General features: G+C 36.4%; 3 protein-coding genes across 3 annotated transcripts; all 3 read right to left on the bottom strand.

Annotated features, from left to right (window-relative positions):
* Positions 1 to 424: 424 nt before the first annotated feature.
* Positions 425 to 3,455, bottom strand: LOC126697185 (pectinesterase 31-like). The gene is made up of 4 exons (XM_050394072.1): positions 3,374 to 3,455; positions 1,330 to 1,414; positions 1,161 to 1,192; positions 425 to 747 (listed from the first exon to the last, which is right to left on the bottom strand). Exons 2-4 carry the CDS (start codon positions 1,405 to 1,407, stop codon positions 585 to 587), a joined length of 273 nt encoding a protein of 90 aa, XP_050250029.1. The 5' UTR covers positions 1,408 to 1,414; positions 3,374 to 3,455; the 3' UTR covers positions 425 to 584.
* A 76-nt stretch (positions 3,456 to 3,531) lies between these two features.
* LOC126697184 (dynamin-related protein 3B-like) lies at positions 3,532 to 5,273 on the bottom strand. Its single transcript, XM_050394071.1, has 4 exons — positions 5,201 to 5,273; positions 4,964 to 5,101; positions 4,024 to 4,110; positions 3,532 to 3,745 (listed from the first exon to the last, which is right to left on the bottom strand). The coding sequence occupies exons 2-4, from the start codon at positions 5,099 to 5,101 to the stop codon at positions 3,605 to 3,607; spliced, it is 366 nt and encodes a 121-aa protein (XP_050250028.1). The 5' UTR covers positions 5,201 to 5,273; the 3' UTR covers positions 3,532 to 3,604.
* A 3,275-nt stretch (positions 5,274 to 8,548) lies between these two features.
* Positions 8,549 to 17,624, bottom strand: LOC126696515 (protein MAIN-LIKE 1-like). Its single transcript, XM_050393239.1, has 6 exons — positions 17,478 to 17,624; positions 12,186 to 12,949; positions 10,511 to 10,601; positions 10,003 to 10,395; positions 8,665 to 9,497; positions 8,549 to 8,552 (listed from the first exon to the last, which is right to left on the bottom strand). The coding sequence occupies exons 1-6, from the start codon at positions 17,622 to 17,624 to the stop codon at positions 8,549 to 8,551; spliced, it is 2,232 nt and encodes a 743-aa protein (XP_050249196.1).
* Positions 17,625 to 21,875: the final 4,251 nt, after the last annotated feature.

The raw sequence follows: 21,875 nt of genomic DNA on the forward strand, positions 1-21,875 counted from the left end.
GACCAAAAGGACCAAATAGACTGAATTGGACCGAATTAACCAAAGTGGACCTAAGTGAACCAAATTAGACCGAAATGGACCAAATGGGACTTAACATAAAGTCATAACCCTTGTAGGTCTTGCATGAAATACATATGCCAGATCAAACGAGCGCTAAAGTTGATGCCAAAGTTGGCACTTGTAAATAAAGTCATAACCCATGTGTTTATAGTTTTGATCTTCATGGCGGTCAACATGAGACCTATTATTGCCCAACTATAAAATGCTCACTGCTTGTGACTAAAAATTAAAACTGGTTTTTCAAACACTTAGATAAACCATCTTGCTTGTACAAAACCATCAGTCACGAATTGCTGAAAATGAAGTCTGGAAATTTTCAAACACTATTTGAAAGAATCTTAACACAAGTTGATCGGAGAAGTTCACAAAATATAAGCCAAACAATCTATAGAGGAAGTTCATACATCAAAAGGCACCATGCTATTCTCTCATAACTTGACCAATCAAAGACTTAAAAATAAAACGTATTATGCAGCTCTTATATTAGTTGCTGGGAAGCATAAGCAGGTCTCCTTCCATTAAGTTTACGCAGAATATGGTATCCTCAAGGCCATTCTTTGGGCAAGCCAAGGTCTTTCTGAATCTGGGTCAATGAAACGAGGCATGAGGAACTGTTCTGCTTCTTCGTCTATCAATTCTCTAGCCCATGCGACCCTCTTTGATGGGCAACTACCTGGCCCATAGCACCTGCATTTTTAATTGAAGCATTCCATACTTATTTAGTGTGCTATTAAGAATAAACTTTCATAAACACAGCAGCATCCATTTCAGAAGAAAAGTCAAAGAAAAGAAAGTACAACCAACTCCACCAAAACAGTAATCCAACATGTTATCAATTCATTTTCATTTTCATCTCTACTCAGCATCAAAAAAAGGTTATCAATAAGCATCTACACTTGTTACAAGCTACCAAATCATAATGGTAAAATTGCCGAAAATTTTATTGCAATTTATTAATTATATGGTAAAAAATGCGATGTTCATAATAAAGGCTTATGGTCATTAAGCACAGGAATTAGCAAGCAAATAATTTGAGAAGCATGGTGATGTGTGCTGGCAGCAGCCACACCAAATTGACTATGCTGGGATTGGACGCTTACCAAGTTAATTGAGTCATACTTTTCATCAGCATCTGTAAAACAAGAAAGGTATGTTGTAAGCACTTCACACACTAATGTAGAATGACAACAATTGAATTTAGCGGAAATTCATACAATCTAGTATCAAGTAATTACATAATTTTTTAAGGTAAAATACAAGAAGCCCAACCTGCACTGTGCTTTCTGCTGCTTTTGATGCCAGGTACAACCAGGTTGGAGCCACAAGACGCGGATCATATTCTGTCATACTCTTTCTGAAAGCACAAAAAGAAGTTAAGCTTAGCAAGCAAAAGAGGTGATGGTATTTTTGTTTTTTGTTTTTGTTTTCTTGTTTTCACTTTCATCAGTCACTTCATCAAATTCAGAATCCTCAGTGGCATGTTCACTTTCAGAGTCACTCAACACATACCTTGTTTTCTAACTTGGTTCACCCTTTGAGGTCTTGCTCTTGCTGGTGCAACTTCAATAGTTTCTTCAGTACTGGCAGAAGTAGAAGCAGAACCCGAAAATTGCAATAATCATCATCATCATCATCAGATATCTCCGAAACAGTTGCCAAGGGCTTCTTCTTCTGTGCAGCAGCAGCCCTTTTGCTAGGTTCTTTCTTCTTGGCTGGTACTTTGGGCACTTCAGTCTCCATGGCTGTCAGGCATAAAAACAAAGAGAAATTTACTGTGGGAATACTTACAGGAAAAACAGTCCAACACATTCCCAATGATCACGGTAAAAGATCATGGAAAAATTCACAAGAAACTAATTATTAGTGATGCTGAATCTGAAGTGGAAACAAAAGTTGGTGCTTGTAACATGGAAAATTTTGAGCAATGTACATTACAGAATATGACGAGACAGCTTCTGCAACAGATTTTGCATTATTTGCCTTCTTATTATTGTTCTTCCGTGGGTTCGTGGGTGCTTCTCTAGCAGACTTCATAGCAGCTTCACCCCTTGCTTTGCCTCTCATTTTCTTTCTTAACTCCTCTGACTCACATCACTTCTCTCTAGCTCCTAAATGACATAAAACTAAAAACAGTCAACAAATAGACAACTACACAAAAAAAACAAATCATCACAAGGAATTGTTAATTTTTCAGTCATACATCGAGTTGCCCCTCCAAAGCATCAACATCTGTCCTCCAAAAGGACTTTGGAGTTTCCTTTCTCAAATCATCAACCTCCTTATTGGCCTTATCCCTTTCAGCGCATAACTCCTGAACCTTCTCAATGGTCAAGCTTCCAATTGCCATGGCCAGTAGATACTCATAATCACTTATCTGTACCCCATTACTACTGTTGTCAGCAGGAGATTTCACTTCTGTTTCTTCTGTATCATCAGTTGCACCAGCAACTTCTGGCTCAACAGCTTTAGATCCAAATGGAAAAGGACTGAAACCTTTTGTTTGCAGCTCAACAAACAGATCAGCTCTCTTCCTATTACTTACAATGATCTCTCCCTTCACAACTGCAAGGATAAACCTAACCTTGTTTTCTAACTTCAACAACTCCATTTCACGTTTGTTCAGTACAAATTTCTGCACAAAATACAAAAACTGCAATTAATAATTGTTTCCCTAAGAAATGGCTGAAATTATTGAGTATCAGTGTTCTATTTGTGTTCACACAACAGGCCATGACATCAAAGGCAAGATATAAATTCTATGAAGCAGCTTAAGAAGCTTGCAATTTTTGAAAGCGCCAAAGTTTTTCAGCAATTAGATTCTTCTGGAAAAAAAATACAAAAAATAATAATAATAAACAAAATAGATTCCAATATGTTTGACTGTAAGTCTGCTATAAGATGCTTCCAAAAAGAGAATTTACTTACTACATTCAGGATTTCCTAGAGATTAATATTCATGGAGGAAAAAAATAAATAAAAATAGATGCACCTATAGAAATAAGATGCATCAGTGCATGTATTTATCAAAACAAGCTCAGGAAAACAAAAATCTAATTGCCTTTAAGTACATTCTCTACAGAATAGAAAAGACAGAACATCAGTTAAGGAATGAAGTTTCAAATTACAAATCAAATACAGATCATGAAGTACAGTTTCTAAGCAAAACATCTAACGGTCAAGGATTTTCTACAATGTGAAACAGATGAGGTATGTTCACCCTCAGTGGCATACCTTGTTTTCACTTTCATCAGTCACTTCATCAAATTCAGAATCCTCAGTGGCATGTTCACTTTCAGAGTCACTCAACACATACCTTGTTTTCTAACTTGGTTCACCCTTTGAGGTGTTGCTCTTGCTGGTGCAACTTCAATAGTTTCTTCACTATTGGCAGAAGTAGAAGCAGAACCCGAATATTCTTCATTTTCAGTCACTTCATTTACCTTACCAACCCTTCCCAACACAGATCCACTTTTCTTGTTGAATGGAGATGCCCTCATCTTTCTCACTTTCTTCTCCGGTGAAATCCTGGAATTTTCAGGAGGCTTTAACATGTCAGTTCAAAGCTTCTGGGCCAATGTCTGAGGCTGCTGCTTATTCGCTGCACCTCTCTTCTTTGCCGCTGCAGCAGCCCTTTTGCTAGGTTCTTTCTTCTTGGCTGGTACTTTGGGCACTTCAGTCTCCATGGCTGTCAGGCATAAAAACAAGATGTGATATGGTAGGGCTGTTATTGGGGGGTTCAATCACAAAATCAGTGATACAAAAATTGTATATGCAATGAATTCAGATCTATTTAACAGATGTTCATATTGATCATGAATTTCAGAGTATCTAGTTGGATCTGAACTCATATCATGCCATATTCACATTGAATTGACAGTCATGTAACATACTTCATTATCACATATCACATAGCTAACTGTCTAATCCTATATAAATGGTTCAACCAAAAGTGGTGGAACATACCTGCGATGATCTCAGCTGCTGCATAGCAATCTCAACAGCTTTGCTCCCGCCTAAGAAATTTGGATTTGAAGAATTTATATAATCCATCTGAATGAAATAAGTTCATATATCAGCAGAAAACAATACTGGCATTTGTGTGTCAAATTTGATGTTATTGAAAACAAGATGTGATCAGTAGAAAGACTGCCATCACATATGAAATTCTGCTGGTACCAAAGCACAATCACTTATCATGTAAGAATCAAGAAAGCAAATGAATCAATCCCTTTCATTCCAGCAAGTGACCAAAACAACAGATTATCAAGGACATCAAAGGTGTAATGAAATTATCTGAAAGCTGCAAAAGTATTGTAATTCGGTAATTCGTGATGCTTGATTTCGGGATACAAGCTTTCATATTCTGTTCTTTATGTTATTGTATAGCCAACACCATGGTTTTGTTTCTATTGATAGCAGGATATAAGTTTTTGATTTCTTATATCCGACTAGTAGTAAGCAATCAAACACTTAGATAAAACCTAATTTTCAAGCCTTCATTTTGCCTTTAAAATTCCAGTCCACATTTTGAAAGATATTAGTATATGTAATATCAGATTTCAAATGAATTTTGAAACTTGGTGATTCCACTTTACCATCAATTAGCACAGATGCAATATGAAGTTCTAACTATAAACACTTTTGTGCCTACTTTGCCACCCATATATCTAATTACGTGCCATCCTAGATTTTAAGTATAATATCATTGCCCACAGCTTTTTTTTTTTTTTTATATGTAATTTTAATTTACTAAAATTGGAAAAGCACATACAAGAAGTCTACAGAAATTTAAAAAATAGAAAGAAACAAAAGAAAGCTAAAAGATTAGCGATACGAGTGCAAAGAGTCTAAAAACTCATCAGAGATAAGAGCAAAATTTAATTGAACGGAGATATTAGATAACCTCCATCTCAATAAGATTCACTATCATTCTCTCAGCAGGCTTTACGCCATCACGCAAAAACTTTCCCATGACTTCATCCATACGCCTTCTTAAGAAGGGAAACCTTTGCAACTCAGTTGCCTCACAAGCACGGCTCATCTGCAGGGAAACAAAATATTCTACATCTTGAAATTCATCACACAATAACACAAAAGCAGAACTCATAAGAGCACAGCAAACTAGACTTGTATATGTCACCTTCACCAGTTCATCATAAACAAATCTGAGACACTAAAGACTAGGATCTAACAACCGAGCAATTTGTCTTCTAATCAAAACTTCAAACGGAACCTGAAACACCAATAAAGAATTCACCATCCAATCACCCATGGGAAACACAAAACAAATACATCATATGCACCATTAAACAATCAAGAAAACAGATGGCTCACAGACTCCCCACTAGACTTACGCATGCATGGGCACACGCCCCTTTCAAAGAATACAAATAAAAGCAGTCCACACAAACTCCATAGCCCAAATATTCCCAGCCCACAACAATAGGATCAAGTTCAAAGTTGTTTTCCCATCAACAAAAAAAAAGTTTAAAGATGTTTTATACATATAAGTACAAAATTTATTAGGAATAGAAAAGGGAAAGAGAACAATAATTGTCTGAATGAACCTTTCAAAGAATACAAATATAAAATACAGAGAATCAATAAACTCAAACAAAAGACACAAAGGTGGTTGTCTCCTAGAGCACGTATCCTGTCAAACAAAGACCACAAAATATGCTTTTTGATTGCAAAAGTAGGACGTTCAACTCCATCAAAGACTCATCTGTAGCTTTCATACAACAGAATCCACATGACACACAAGGGCAAGGCTCACCACATGTTCGCTCCTCTGTGGCACTGAAACTCACCTTCCCAACATTCTAACAAATCAAGCACTAATTTAAGCATCACCCAAGCCAACCGAAACCAGGTGAAGGCAAATAATTTGTTGGTATATGTTGGTATATAGAGTGTCATATCCTAGTTAGCCATACAGCCTACATTATAGTCTCTGGATTTCTAAAACTAATTCCTCAGTTCTACTGAACATTGAGATCTAATTACTCAGGAATCAAATTCTCATGAGTTTAGAAACTCATGAGAATCGTAAATGCTCAAGAATTTTTTTTTTATATAAAAAATCTACCAAAAAACCATGCCCTTAAGGTTGTTCATCATAGAGCACAAATAAACAGTTTCCAGCAGAATATAAATCTAAATACGGATGATCAGATTCCATGATGAAAAAATCACGACATCATTCATGGATACAATACTTAAGATTATCTGATCTTACCAGTACTTTAATGCAATTATGGCATCATATGCCCTTATAGTTGTTCATCATAGAGCACAAATAAACAGTTTCCAGCAGAATATAAATCTAAATATACACTTATAAAAAATATATATAAATCTAAATATGGATTATCAGATTCCATGAAGAAATCATGGCATCATACATGGATACAATACTTAAGATTATCCAATCTTACTAGTACTCTAGTACAATTATGGCATCATATATGCAAATACACCAGTTCCCCCAAACTTTGCAAACTACATGTAAGCACCAAAGAAGGCTAAAAATATTCTAGCAACTCACATATTTTATACTGCGTAACTTACTTTAGATTCAATAGCTTCTCCATACATTCGCAACTCTTTAACAATACTCATCATATGGAAATTGAACTCAGCGTTCAAACCTGGGAGAACCATTCTGATATGCTGCTCCAGAATCTGAATAGGAAACAAATAACATCAACAATGAAAAATCAAAAGAAAAAAAGAAATGAAAAATAATCAAGAGTAAGAGATCTGAATAGAAAACAAACAAAATCAACAATGACCAGTCAAAAAACAGAACAAAAAATTAATAAAGACAACAAATTGTCTAAATAAGAAAGGGAAACAGAATCACAACCATTCCATTTTCCATTGCTCCAATATCTAAAAAGTTTAATTAGTAAAAAGTATATCATCTCATACACGCTATGCATTTAGTAATTTATATGAAAAGAAAAGCACTCAGCTGTTTCCTGTCTGCATCACCAATGGGACCATTTACAATTTTCAAAAGCTAAATGAAATTAAGCTTAACAGTAACCCCTAATTAATATTAATCGGCCTCTTTTTTATAAGTTTTGGCCCCAAGAGAGGGAGAAGGGAAGATTCGAACTAGTGAATACTGCCTAATGTGACATGGTCCCTAGCCGATTGTGCTACCCTTGGGGTTAATTTAATAACAAAATGCAACAATTCCATGATGGGAGCTCTCAAAGACTCAAAAAAACCCATTTTTTTCCTTTGTTTGTAGCTGTGAAATTGAAGAGATTCAAGGAAGACCCATTTGCCAAAAAACACCAATTTATGTACTTATACTCAATATTGAAAAAAACAAAACAAAAAAAAATTTAATGATAGGCTAACAAGAAAAGGCTAATGACCGAAAAGCAGAGCATAAGCCCAACTTCTGCATGAAGTACAAATTCAAGCAATAAAGATTAATTACCTGAGCCGCAGAAGTTGCACCATGCCGTTTTGAGAGCTAACTCCGATCAGGTGCAATAATTGGGTTCTCAAAGTTACTCACCAGTGCATCTTTCGGAGGATCATATGGAGGCACGTTTTCAAGTTCTGCTTTACAAGCAGCAAGAAAAAGTTAGCTTTAATGATTCTTTGTTACCGAGATTCTTCTTGCAACCTCACGTGTTCCACTTCTTTATATTTCTTTCTAATACCCCTTAGGAAAAAATATAAAGAAATGGAAGACCTGAGGAAGCAAGAAGAATCTCGGGAACATAGAATAATTAAAGCTAACTTTTTCTTGCTGCTGCAGAAGCAGAACTTGAAAACATGCCTCCATATGAACCTCCAAAAGATGTACTTGTGAGTAACTTTGAGAACCCCATTATTGATTTATGCCTCAGGTCGTGGGTTATGACGTGAACCCACGACCTGAAGCTTTAAGCCCATTTTGACGAAAATACTTTTCAATAAAAAAAGATTAGAAACCTATTAGAAATAAGTCATGCCATGGAAAACAACACACCCACGAACCATTTACAAATTTAATTGTATGAAGTAACCAACCTCAGTATTAATCCTTGCTTTGGATATGGCATCATCCTTGAGCAACTTCTTCAATACCTGCACAAAGTTCACTAACCATTAGCATCACAAGTTGAAAATCTCTATACACTGCCAATAACCAAAAAACCTCAAAACATAGTCACTTGCCTTACGAAATGGAGAAACTATAAATAAACATAAGAGCTGAGGAAACAAGAAGAATATTGTCATCAAAGAAGCATTGATGCAACAAGTTTGTAGCTACTGCTGAAACAGAACATAAAGCAAGATAGTTAGTTCTTGTTAATGCATGCACAAGGAAGCGGGAATTAAACTTGTTTTCATTAATAACAAGAGAACCATAGATAACCACAAACACATGAATATGTACCTCGAAGATAACAGCAACAAGAATTGTATTATTCACAAACACATGAATATCTACCTCCAGCTAATGTCCCAACTGTACCTTTCACCTAGTTCAAATAATGTACATTAAAACCATTTTGGCCACAAATATAATTTCATGAACTTTTCAACACCAGCTTGAAATGTCCAGTTAAAGGAATAAGGTATCATTTGAGTTACCTTTTTTGAACCTTACGCTTTCTCGTATAATAAGGAGGAGGTCTTGCATGTCCTTCGTCAGATGCGTCGGGCCCAGCGTTGTGTCCATGTTTGTGCCCCCCTGTCCCACAAGGAGGTGCCTTAGATATGCGTTTTGGTCGACCTTCTGCCGCTGCAGCTAACCCAATAGGCTGCTCAGGCTGCACATGTGGTGGGTCAACGGCTGAAGAAGGGCCAGTGGACGTACTGTGGGAAGGTGGGAGGGGTTGCAAGTCAGGAGGAGTTTGATCAAGACCCAGGTCATATGATGGAATAGGTGATAGCTCAGGAAATGACCGTGGGGTGGGTGGACGAATGTCAGACCCAGGACAGGCATGTGGGGTGGGTGGAGGGATGGTGGGACTAGGGGACTCATGTGGGGTGGGTGGAGGGATGGTGGGACCAGGGGACTCATGTGGAGTGGCTAAAGGGATGGTGGGGGTAGGGGATGGATGTGAGGTGGGTGAAGGGATGGTGGCGCTAACGGATGGATGTGGGGTGGGTGAAGGGATGGTGGGGCTAAGGGATGGATGTGCGGTGGATGGAGAGGGATCGAGGGTAGGGACAACCTGAGGGGTAGCAACAGGCGAACGAGAGCAACGTCCGGCAGGAGCTGTGCTCGTGCTTGGGCTCTCAGTAGTGCTTGGCCTCTGAGTAGGCGCTGCCGCAGGAGTAGCTGCCTCCTCGTTCGGGGCCTCAGGTTCCTGAGGTCGTACATGGCCAATCTCATGCACTGCCTCCAGCACATTAATAATGTCATTGTGGGCCTCCGTGCCCACTGGGTGACGGCGCATCATACGGACATATCCTTCAATCTGCACATAGAAAAACCAAGTATATTAATAATGCAATATCAAAATGAAGAAAGCCAATCAATAGTATAATAAAGGTTGGTTCGAAATTGATACGACAACTAATAATTGGAAATTATAGGGACACCAACTGTTACATTGGACTAAATTGAAATTAACTTTTCTATTAAAGATATAGTTAACGGATATTGTGTTCTCAAAAATGCAAATTAAAAATTCAAATGAGGAAAAAAATTAAAAATAATAAAAATGGAAAGACGAATGTATACCATAACTGTAAAGGCTGAAATAGAAGATATGACCTTAGAGCATCCCAAATTACATTTGTATATGAACAAAGTTCTCTATAAGGTAAATCAACAAGATTGTCTATAAGCAATCTTAAGCAAATGAAATTAAAAGGGAGGTTTGATGCTAAGTAAACATTGGACCACATAAGGTGTGTTCTCTAAACAGTGGTAAACTAAGTAACAAGTACAGTAAAATGTAGAACACGTGGAGAAGTTACCAATACAATGAATCTAGCACCGGGGATATCGATAAACCTTCGAGTTATCCTTGTGAACCAATCGAAGTACTCGTGGTGTAGAGGCATATCACCAAGCACTGCTTCACAACGATGTTGAAGGCGATGACCCCACTCCGTGAGATGCATAGCATGTCTCCGCACCCAATCAACACCCATCTTCCCCCTCAAATCAATGTCATGAAGCACCGAGTCCGTGTTAACATGGCGGGGAATTTCTTGGATCATCCCAAATTGCCTCACAACACGATCCGGTGTATGTTTCTCTACTAGATGGAAACATACAAGCGGCACCATTGCCGTCCACACTGCCCTCCCTGCAACGCACGACGGCGGAAGGTTCTCGTATTCATCTTCATACGGCTGCCACACCACCTACAACAGCCCAAAAACAAATATGCAACACATTAGGCAACTATCTTTCTATTTCAAAGTTCAGCAAATATATATCTTCTTCTTGAACATGTTGAACAAAGCATAAACATAATACCTGGTTTGGCAACATTAAAGCTATTTGCTCCCGATACCTGTCCCTAAAGACCTGGGCGGGCCTATTTTTCTTGTTTGGGACCCACACCCACCTACAATCAAGAACAGGGGATCAATATCTACAACTTCCGAAGTAAGATAATATTATGATTAAAACTATAATGTAATCAGATATAACTACTAATAGAATCTTATAGAAATTTACTGAATTAATAATATCACTAGAATAAAAAAAAGTCCTTAAGCCAAACAAAGCACATATTGACAAAGCAGATAAATATCTATATATCTATGTATCTAAACATTCAGAACCCAACAAAGATTAATTAAAAGCAGACCATCCCAAAAAGACCCTCATATTTGCTATATAAGTAATATCAAATATACTGAGGATTTGTCATTACAACTCCACGCATTAGCTTTTGAACTGTTCGGACCAGTGATAGGCAAGGCTTAGCTGTAAAACTTGATTGCTCTAAAAGCACATTTCCATAACTACTCACACATAAAATAAAACTAGCTAGCAACTTGATTGCTTAGCAGAATAAAATGATGGTTCCGGAAAAACTTGACTGCAATGTTTAAGCCATTTTACCCATCAACCATCACCATCACCATCACCAGGACCCCAATCCCTCACTAGATAATGGTACTAGAAACGGTAGTAGACATAAAATATTACAAAGCCAAGTTGATCCTTTAGTTTACTTACAAATAACAAAAGGGAAAGAATACCAAATAACAAATAATTGGAAAGAGTAAAAATTAGATTAAAGATAAAGATTCTACTTTTACATTATACCCAAAATTTTCCTACATTATGACATCTAAACATTAGCATTCTAAAACTGAAAGTCATTCACAATCTGGAACCAATGTCAATGACAATATTTATATTAGATACTCATATCACATTTACTCAAATAAATTGAACCCATCAATCCCTACTATACCCAATCCAACCATTTCACTAGATTAATAGGGAGTTAGGTTTCAGTCACAATAACATTTTAGTTGCTCAAAATCTCAGACAAAAAACTCATGCATTAAAATATACAACTCACACAAACATTTCATCAAACAATTTCTTAGCAAATCTAAATCGCACTCAGTTTACCAGACCTCACATATAACTCAAAAAATTGAAAACTAAATAACATTGCACTCCCAGCCTTAGTAGAAGTTATAGACCCATATAGATAAATCCAAAAAAAAAAAAAAAAAAAAAACATTAAAATTTTACCATAATTTCAAACCCAGTTCCATGAATGAATGAAAAAACAACTATCAAAACCAAGACAAGCCAAAGACGTTACTTTTTTGCAATTCCAAAAGCCATCCACATAATCTGCACATGATTTCTCAGAAACCCAATCCACAAGACATTGTGTGAAAAGTTCTAGGTTGACAAGTTTCCTTCCATAGTCCTTTAGCCCTTTGAACACTCTTCTTGAAGTAGGAACAAACTTACTTGACATAAATGATTCGTACAATGATTCGTACAATGATTCGTAATCATATATATTGAAACATGTGTTTAACATTTTTTAATGTTGACATAAATGATTCGTACAACCCTTTTAAATAAAAATAAAAATTTAAATTTTAAGTTACATGATTGTAAGCTTAGGTAATGATCACATATTGTAAATGAAGTTACTAAGGTACAGACTTACTTAAGGGACAGTGGACCACGCACTGGAGGACCATAAGCACCCACTGGTGGGCCACGCTCAACTGCCGGGCACAAAAAGGGGAATCTGGCCCACGCCCAATACTGGACCAACAATAAACACCCACCAATCTGACTGGCTTTCTTATCACTTGCCCTGCATAACTGTCGGTACAGCCATGCAAGGCAAGCACTTCCCCAACTATACCTTCGTGGGTTGCGAAGGTCTTCCAACTGCTGCACCCACATTAGATGCACCCTATCACCGGATTTGTCCATGAAGATTGTGTCCCCCAATAGTGCTAGGATGTAGCATCGTGCGTACCTATGCACTTCATCGTCTTCAGCATTAGGCGGCAGTGGATGGGCAACTTGCTCCAAAAGCCGTTTGATGAGAATCCTCTGGCCACTACATTCCAGATGGTCTTCATTGGCAGGTCGAAAGCCAAGGTACTCATCGCACACAGTCTCCCATATTTTTTGTGTGCTCCCTGTTATAGCGTCACCATCAACAAGAAGTCCAAGCAGAACCTCCACATCCTGCAATGTGATGGTGACCTCACCATGCGGCATGTGGAATGTGTGAGTCTCGGGCCGCCATCGCTCCACTAAGGCCGTTATCAGGCCATGATCAATCTCTCTACCCGGAGTCCTGAGAAGTCCCTCCAAACCAAGTGCCTTAATGATGTCAATCACTCGATCATCCACCATTGGCTCTCGATTCGAGAACTCTTCACTACGGGCACGACATTTAAGGGACCCTGGATCCTGCACAAAACATAACCATGGATTAACGGGGCAAGTTAAGTGCAATAGAAGTTGTTTATAGTATTTATAACACCCACCATGGATTAACGGGGCAATGGATTAACATACAACTTATAAACATACAACTTATTTTTAATTTCTAAAAGCTAGTTAATGACTTGATACTAACTAAGAAAATTATACTTTCAAAATATTTAGGTCATAAAATCTCTTATTGGCATCAATGTTAACATTCGTTTTTTCTAAATAAACATGTAATATTCATAGAAAGAAAAGACTTAGAAACAAATCACAGGGGGAGGGAATTAATCCCTTCTCTATCTTGTGATTTAAAACGAAAATTTAGTGAGGAAGAGATAGTGTTAAATCTCTCATTTGGCTCCATTTGATGGGCAAAAACACTAGCCTTCCTAAAAATATGATTTATAAACCCAAAAAAGAAAAAAAAAAAAAAAGACTTACTTATTAGAAGGATCCCCCTAATTAAAATACAAATATTTTCATTTTCGACTATCTAGCTCCAACTCACGACATTTCTTTATCTACCAAACTTATCTTTATCTACCAAAATTATTATTGTCTAAAAATAATCTAGTTATTAATGACTGGAAGAAATCAAGAAATAACCTTTCACGTGCGAAATTATAGAAGATCCCCTTTAAGATCAAACAATTTATCGAATTGAGTATGATATTTTACAGTGATACTATTTCTGCCAGATTGTTAAGGTATTGGAACTCATTGGGAAGAAAGAAAGACTACAACTTCCATCTGGATTTGCTGCTCTTATAGCAGAAAAGTCAAATCGGAGTTTAAGGAGAGCTATACTGTCATTTCAGACTTGTCGTGTCCAACAGTTAAGCTCCATAATTCTACTCATTGATCAGTAGCATTGTCATGCTGTTCTTCTTTACCTTTTTGTCAATCGCACAGCTTCAAAAGATAGCACTCATGGTTCCTGATAACTATGTTCTTTCTGTGTAATGTAATTTTTCATATAGGTATCCCTTTACAAGCAAACAAGTAATATCCTCAATGGATTGGGAGGAATATGTTGCTGAACTAGCATCTGACATAATGAAGGAGCAGAGTCCTAAAAGGTGATTTTCATGCATCTTGCTGTATTGTAATGTTATAACAGTATACTGAATACTTATTAAGATGGTTTTTATGCATTATACTGTATTGTAATGTTATAACAGTATTCTGAACATTCAGATTTTATATCTATCATTTCTGCTGTCATTACCATCACCATTAAGTTTCTTTGATACCATCTCTAAATAATAAATGATATTTTTATTGAGGGAGAAATGCAAGAAAACCCCTGAACTTTAGATCCAAAATTGAACTGAATTTTTGTTCTTCTAAAAGTCAACCAATCCAAAGCTAAACCACAAATCAGATTCAGTGTAATGCTTGTTTGTAAGTTACTACTCATTTAGCCATTACATATTGAATTTTGCATCCTTCATTATTTTTGTAGTATCTTGATGCATGCTTTGTCCAATCCCTACTATTCTATATATATCAACCGGTATTTCTTAACAATTACTATCAGAGGCTAAACTCATGGATTTGATCTGGTTTTAATCCTCATCAGTGGCCTTGCCCAGTCCGTCCTATACTCTCCCTGAATGTGGTGGCTCAGTCATTGTTAAAGTGGGCCCACTACAATTGAGTGTTTGGCTTGTTGTATTTGGCGGGCCTGGGCAGTCTATCATTCTTACAGTTCTTTCTCTTGTACCACTGTTCCAAACTAACACATAGTTGATAGTTGACACTTATAGATATTATGTTTATTTAGCAATTGTTAAAATTAATAATTTTTTAAGGAACCAACTTCATTGCATGCCATCTAATTAATAATTCTAATACTTCATATTTAATAGTTTTTAAAAAATATTGCTTCAGATAATTATATAAGAATAAAAAGATGCACTTATATTTAAAGTAAACGTATGTTAGGGATTAATAAACTTGATTGGCTCTATTTAGAAATAGGAGTGTGCACAGGTTGGATTGGTCAGGTCAGGTGGAGGTCAATATTTTTAACCAACCAACCAATGGTGGGTTGGGAAAATTCCAATTCTGCTGCCGAGTCACCGACCCACCAATCTATAAATTAGGCAGATCGGTTGAAAATCTTCAACTTGGCTGGTTGAGCAGGTTGGGCGGGCTGACAAATGCAATTAGCTAAATGAAATTATTTCAATTAAATTAGATAATTGTTTTCCTCAAATAAAAATTTAAAAAAAAAAAAAAAAAAGGAAACAAAAAACTGCAATCTTTAGTAAAAATAATTACAAATACTATATTATTTTATATTAGAATTTTTTAATAGAATGACTGAAAATTTATCATACTGAAAATAAAAACATCTCAGAATCTTAAATTAGATGTGTACATAGAGTGAGAATAATAACAAAATCTTAGAGAGAGTGGCTGGAGTTTATTAGAGAAAAAAAAATGTGAAAATGAAAAAATAAAAAGAAAGAGAAAGAGATGAGAGAAATAAAGTGGGTGCGTATGTGAAGAAGAGTTTTGCAACATAATAAAGTTATATATATATATATATGTGTGTGTGTGTGTGTGTGTGTATATAAGCAGGCAGGTCGGGTTGTTGTGGGTTAGAAATATCTCAACATTTAAAAAATAAAATAAAATAATAAGGGACTTGTTCCTTGCTTGTCACTGACTTGGGATGAAATGCTCCTATATTTTTTTTGGTCTAACAAATGGCTACCTTTTTAAATGATGAGTTTTGTGGAAAATGAGGTAAGTTCAAGGGATGTTACTGTAATAATATTTGCAAGGATCATTCATTATTGAGATATGGTAGATTAGAGTTGGTAAGGCTCAAATTTGTACTTCATTATAGTCTTTTTGTGATATCCCTTATTCCTTTGGAGGGTGACAAAGTGATTGGATGAGGATAAAGGACCAGTGGCGTGTTTGTGTTTATAGTTTATGGAAGCTTTTGACAATTTCCATCTGATTCTGCTTTTTGGAGGGCACCATATGCAATTTATAACTGCTCAAATTCTGATTAATTACCATTTTAGATATGCACCCTGCTCTAAACCATTTAATTAATCATTTCTCTATATTCTGTAGGCTGTTTCAGGTTCGAGGGAAGTTGTATGAGCTACTTGTCAATTGTATTCCACCAGAGATTATCTTGAAGGTAAAGACAAGCTTCTTTTAGAGCTTTAAAAAGAAATTCAATACAAAACAAACACCATAAGTTCTATATGTGAGCTACTAACCAGCTACAGCAACCATGTCCAACAATTTAGAGATATCATAAATTAGACAAAGAGGGCCATAAGCTCTAGCCTAAATGGCAGCTCCTGCAGTTTGCAGTTAAACCAATGAGAGCAACCTTCCCCCTAACCCTTTCCAGCAACCAATACTGTTATTTATAGATCTTTGCAATCTACAATTAAACCAATGAGAGCAAACACCAAAGCCACAATAGACTATAATTCTAAGCTGCCAAAAACTGAAAAAGTATATGAGTAACCAACTCCCCTTTAACAGCATCAGCTAACAACCCATGTCTTGATCAAATCATATGTAGTTAAAATCTAGAGCTTAAGTTCCTTGAAAACTAGCAATTACTCAAGTTCAATCCCTTCATTATCTAATTAATTCCAAACAGAAAACAAATGAAATTGGGAATTGAAAACCAGTTAATCTCCCCAAAATCATAACTGATGCTTAGAACAGTGATTGTATTATGGCTTGATCCTAACTATCTTCTATATATTTACTCTTAATCTCCACTTTCAAAGAGTTGCATTAATTCGTGGAAAAGAACTTGGTACACTTCTAAAGCTACAGAAATTGCTGTTACAGAGGCTAAAGTCTAAGTAATACAACAAAGCCTAATTAGTTGAAGGATTTCGTAGAGCACTAAGCTTGGGTTCAACTCATTCAGTTTTTCAATCCAACAACAATCAATTAAAATACACATCTCATTGATCCATGCTTCTCTATGTATATATAAAATACACTCTTAACTGCAAAAGCAGTAGAAATTCAAGACACTCTTAACCTGCAAAAGCAAGTCATAACAACAACCTGAAATTTTCCATCAACCCCATATATCTGGATTTATTTATTTATTTATTTATTTTAACTTCACAACCAGTAAAGAAATAGCAGCAGCAACAACAACTGAAATATTCTTCAAACCCATATACTATTCAACAAGAAAAAACTAATCCCGTCCAATCCAAATGGTTTTGATCAACCTCATCTGTCTGAAATTGTTTTAAAAACTTCACAACCAGTAAGAAACAACAGCAACTACAAATCCCTAAGTTCTAATATTTGTGTTTTAGAGATAAAACAGTTTCTGATTTGGGTTTTAACTCTATTAGTTATGGTTAATTTTGTAATTAGGAGGAAGATTTGTATTTTCAGCAATCCCTGTGAATTAAGGGTATTTGGTAATTAAGTTCACCACACACAAAATTCACCACACAAAAAAAAAAATGAAATCTTTAGTGGTGTGTTTTACCTGCCCATTCCAAATGGCTTCTGATCGATGGTTGGGCTGCAACGTCAACACTGACGTGTCAATGGGGCCAGGCTGCGCATGGTTAATCTGTCCAGCATTTGCAGCAGCCATACTGCACAAAAATGTCAAACCATTCACATTTCTCATTTCAGCAATACTTCCAAGTACCCAAGGACTACAAATATGGCATTTACATTACCCACACGGATCATTTCAAAGTTATTAAATTCAAAAGACGCTCATCAACAGGCATAGAATCTAAAACCACAAAATGAAAGCAAACTAAACTAAAAATGCGACACAATTGACCTACAAATACCACAATCTACCCAACTAGAGAGAATGTATCCATTCAGCTCAATCATTTCAAAATCGTCAAAACCCATTAAAAACTCCTTGATTAGAATTATTTTATCACAATTCTCAATTGAGCCTTTCAATGTCATTAAATTCTCAAATAATTCAGTCATTAGATTCTCAAATAATTCATCGACAGGCACAGAAACCAAAAAACCAGAAATGAAACTAAATCCAATTCTTTGTTGCTGCTTTAGCAAACTAAACTAAAAGCTATGTTATCAAAACCAAATTATAGAATGTATCCATTTAGCTCAATTATGCATCTCAATATCATCGAAAGCCCCATTCAAAACTACTTGATAATAATCATTTTATAACACACTAAGATTTCATTTTGACCCTATCTATATTTCTTATTTCAGGAATACTTCCCAATATACCCACATTGATATTTCATCATGTTGCAGTTCAATTTCTAAGCCAAATGCATCTCTCTCTCTCTCTCACACACGCACACACACGAACACACCAGCATCTTATATATTGGTCTGTCAAAGACAAATTTGGATTTTTAAGTGCTTTGCTTATTAATTTGTCTTATTTCATTTCTAAGTGTTTATCTGCACAGCAGTACATTCTACATTTCTTATGGTCTTTCTAAAACCTACATTTCTTATGGTCTTTCTAAAACCTACATTTCTCAAACAAAAAAAAAATAAAAAATACTGATGTTATCTATAATGGGACTTCGAAATTTGTCTTCATTCGAACATAAAATTCGAATCTAAAAAACTAAGTGAGAAATGGCATACTTGAAAAATGGGAAGGAATTGAAGCAACAATCTGGGAATGAAGAAGACACCAACATGGAATGCTCCTTATACAAAAAAAAAAAAAAAAAAAAAAAAAAAAAAAAAAAAAAAAAAAAACAAACAAACAAACAAACAAACAAACAAAACGAACTGATTACATTGCAAAATACATAAAGACTCACCTTTTTTTCTTCTATTTCTTTCAGCTACCGCGTAGGTGAGCGAGAGAGTGAGAGGGTGACTGAGACTGGGTCGGTGAGGCTGAGAGGGTGAGTGGGTGAGTGGGTTGGGGCCGGCGTCGGCGACGGTGACGCTGAGAGAGTGAGAGAAGGAGAGGGTAAGTGAGAGTGTCGCGTTTGGCTGATGAGGGAGAGTGAGTGGGTGGGTGACTGAAGGGCCGTCGTCGGCGACGGTGACGCTGAGAGAGTGAGAGAAGGAGAGGGTGAGTGAGAGGGTGCTGAGACAGAGAGGCGTATGAGGGAGAGTGAGAGTGTGCTGAGACAGAGAGGCGTATGAGGGAGAGTGAGTGGGTGGGTGACTGAAGAAAGAGAGAGCGTTAAATTCAAAAATATCCTATTAGAAATCGACTATAAGAGACTCGGTTTCCAGGTGGCTTCCACGTGGGTCCACGTCAGTCCACGTCAACGGCACGTGACACCACCATGGAAATCGAGTCTCTGATAGTCGATTTTCAGATGGCTGCCACATGGCAATAACGCCACATCAGATGTCACGGATTATCAAAACCGACTCTTTGAGAGTCGATTTACACATCCCAAAATCGACTGTCATAAAGTCGAGATGTTACTGACCCAATTACTTTCATAACCGGACCTATTAACTAGATTGTTGGGAAATTATGGCTATTTTCCCATTTCGTTCAACAAAAACCACAAAGAACAAACCTAAACATAAACCACGAAGAACAAACAACAAACCCACAAAGATTAAACCCAAACAACGAAGAGGAAACAACAACGCCACGAAGGAAAAACCCAAACAGAAACCACGTAGAAGAAATAGCAAACTAGAGAAATCAAACCCAAACAGAAACCACGAATAAGGCAAACCCCACGAACCCAGAGCTCCCTAACCCAAACCCCTCGGCTCAAATTGAACCTAAGTGGCGATGACGAAGACTCCAAGAGGCAACGACGACTGAATCCAAGCAACGGAGGGCTCCAAGCAGCAGTGGCAAATGCTCCAGCGAAGGTTTTCCTCTAATTCCTTCATTTTTTCTTATCCGGATCTTTGGGTTTGTTGATGTTTTGCTGCTTCTCTCTAGGTTTGTTGATGAATGTTGTGCTTTAGGGAACTTAAGTTTTAATACTTAAGTTCTACGTGAATAATTTTTAACCTCAACTCTGCCAGCACATGGAACTCACGAGTTTCTGAGACTTGAGTGGCTACAATGAACTCGAGTCTAAGAGATTCGAGATGTTAGTTTCCTAAAAAATGTTGATAACCAATAAAATTGTTTGAAAATTGGTGTTATATGACAAATTTGGCCTAGTAATATAGAGGTTTGGAATTTTTTAGTTGGGTTTAGAAATGGCTTCTGTTTAAATATTTTAATCCGTTGAGATTTGGAAATTATTAGATTTTACATGTCTGTGGGAGGCTTCTCCGTAGAACAAGCACAAGAGATAATTGTTGAATATTAATCCAACCTATTCATATAATTGTGTTAGCTATGATCAACACTAATGGCTGTCTTGAAATGGAAAGGATCTCTTCATCTATTTTGAAATTAAAAAAAAAAGGGTCAATTTTTATGATGAAAATCTACTTTTTCATAAATAGTGTATAATACTCGCTTTTAAAATCTCATTCTAAAAATTAAAAAAAAAAAAAAAAAAAAATTTAAATAACATGACACCATATTCAACTTAAAATTTCACCATCAAATAGATCTCTCGATTATGAAAACAAATGGAGAGGATTCTAATTCATGGAAGGATTTTAGAATTTGTATGAGTCTCTTGCTTATGACCCCAAAAAATGTCTAATTGTTTGAACCCCTTTGTTTTTACATCAAGAGGATCGAGAGTTCAAGTTTTTTGTTTAAGTCTTGATAGCATGGAACTTTTGGACAAACAATGGACGGTACATCCATTTCACGTGCTCTGAGAAACTAATGGAATAGTAAACGTCCTAACAAAGAAGGGCAGAGAGCAAAGTAGTAGAATAATGGAATATAATCACTACCCTCATTTTGTTTTTTTTTTTTTTTTTTTTTTTTGAGAGAGAGTTTCAACTTATGGCATCCGCTCCTGGTGATAGCTCTTTATCATTAGACCAAGACACCAATCAATTTTTGGTGTAGGCGGGGATTGAATCCTAAATCTCTTATACAACCATCAAATATTTTACCAGTTGAGCTAACTAGAACCCACCCGTCATTTTGTTTATGAAGCATATATATTGATAATTTAGTTATTAGAACTATGCATCTATGCCCAAATAAAATAATAAAATAATCCATAATTTATGATCATATCAGTACCAAAAAAAAAAAAAAAGGAGATGAAATTTAATATATTATCCAAAAGATATTAAAATAAAGTACTGAATTGATAAGCCAAAAAAATATTGCATGAGCTAAGGTTCACCAACCCAATCCTAAGTTAACAAATAGATTTTGTATACCAATCAAGCCGAAGAGGAATTGATTAAAAAAAAAGAGTATTATTATTAGGCTGCAAAGGGTAGAGTACAAAGTTAGAGTATCCGCATCAGTGGATGTAAAACTTTGCAAAATACAAAAAGCAACAAATTTTACACATTTTGCTCTAAAAATCTTCCACATCAGTCTTTCTAAAACTATATATATTTACATATGTGCTACAGTAACCGTACATATATGCATGGTTATTGTAACTGTGTATACTATTATTTTATTAATTTCAAATTTCGTACCTTTTTTTCTCTCTCTTCTCCGTGCAAAACGAACTCAGTCTCAGACTTCTCCTCTCCTCATCTTCTTTTTCCTCAGATACACACAAACACACCCACACGCAAAACACACAAAGACATCCACTCAAACAAATCAACACAGAGATACATAAACACACCCACACAGACAAACCAACAGAGAGACAGATCGGTGCTGGTGTTGGTCGCTTGTGGATCGGTGCTGGTGGCGCTAGATTGGAGTTCTTGGGTCGACGGAAATGAGTCTGGATGCTTGTGGAACGGTATTGACGGCGGAGATCCGTGCTTGTGGGTCAACGAGAATGAGTTTTGATGCTTGTGGATCAGTGCTGGCGGTGGAGATTGATGCTTG

The sequence above is a fragment of the Quercus robur genome, chromosome 8 (assembly GCF_932294415.1).
Source record: "Quercus robur chromosome 8, dhQueRobu3.1, whole genome shotgun sequence".
NCBI lineage: Eukaryota > Viridiplantae > Streptophyta > Magnoliopsida > Fagales > Fagaceae > Quercus > Quercus robur.

Coding starts and splice junctions, on each gene's coding strand:
- LOC126697185 (XM_050394072.1), bottom strand. CDS start 1,407: ATGACAGAATATGATCCGCGTCTTGTGGCTCCAACCTGGTTGTACCTG. Junction 1,193..1,329: donor CAGCAGAAAGCACAGTGCAG/GTTGGGCTTCTT, acceptor CTTGTTTTACAG/ATGCTGATGAAAAGTATGAC. Junction 748..1,160: donor AGTATGACTCAATTAACTTG/GTAAGCGTCCAA, acceptor TTAAAAATGCAG/GTGCTATGGGCCAGGTAGTT.
- LOC126697184 (XM_050394071.1), bottom strand. CDS start 5,101: ATGAGCCGTGCTTGTGAGGCAACTGAGTTGCAAAGGTTTCCCTTCTTA. Junction 4,111..4,963: donor TGAATCTTATTGAGATGGAG/GTTATCTAATAT, acceptor TATTTCATTCAG/ATGGATTATATAAATTCTTC. Junction 3,746..4,023: donor AGCAGCTGAGATCATCGCAG/GTATGTTCCACC, acceptor TATGCCTGACAG/CCATGGAGACTGAAGTGCCC.
- LOC126696515 (XM_050393239.1), bottom strand. CDS start 17,624: ATGAGAAATGTGAATGGTTTGACATTTTTGTGCAGTATGGCTGCTGCA. Junction 12,950..17,477: donor AAGCCATTTGGAATGGGCAG/GTAAAACACACC, acceptor TGTTTTGTGCAG/GATCCAGGGTCCCTTAAATG. Junction 10,602..12,185: donor CGTGGTCCACTGTCCCTTAA/GTAAGTCTGTAC, acceptor TCTTGATTGTAG/GTGGGTGTGGGTCCCAAACA.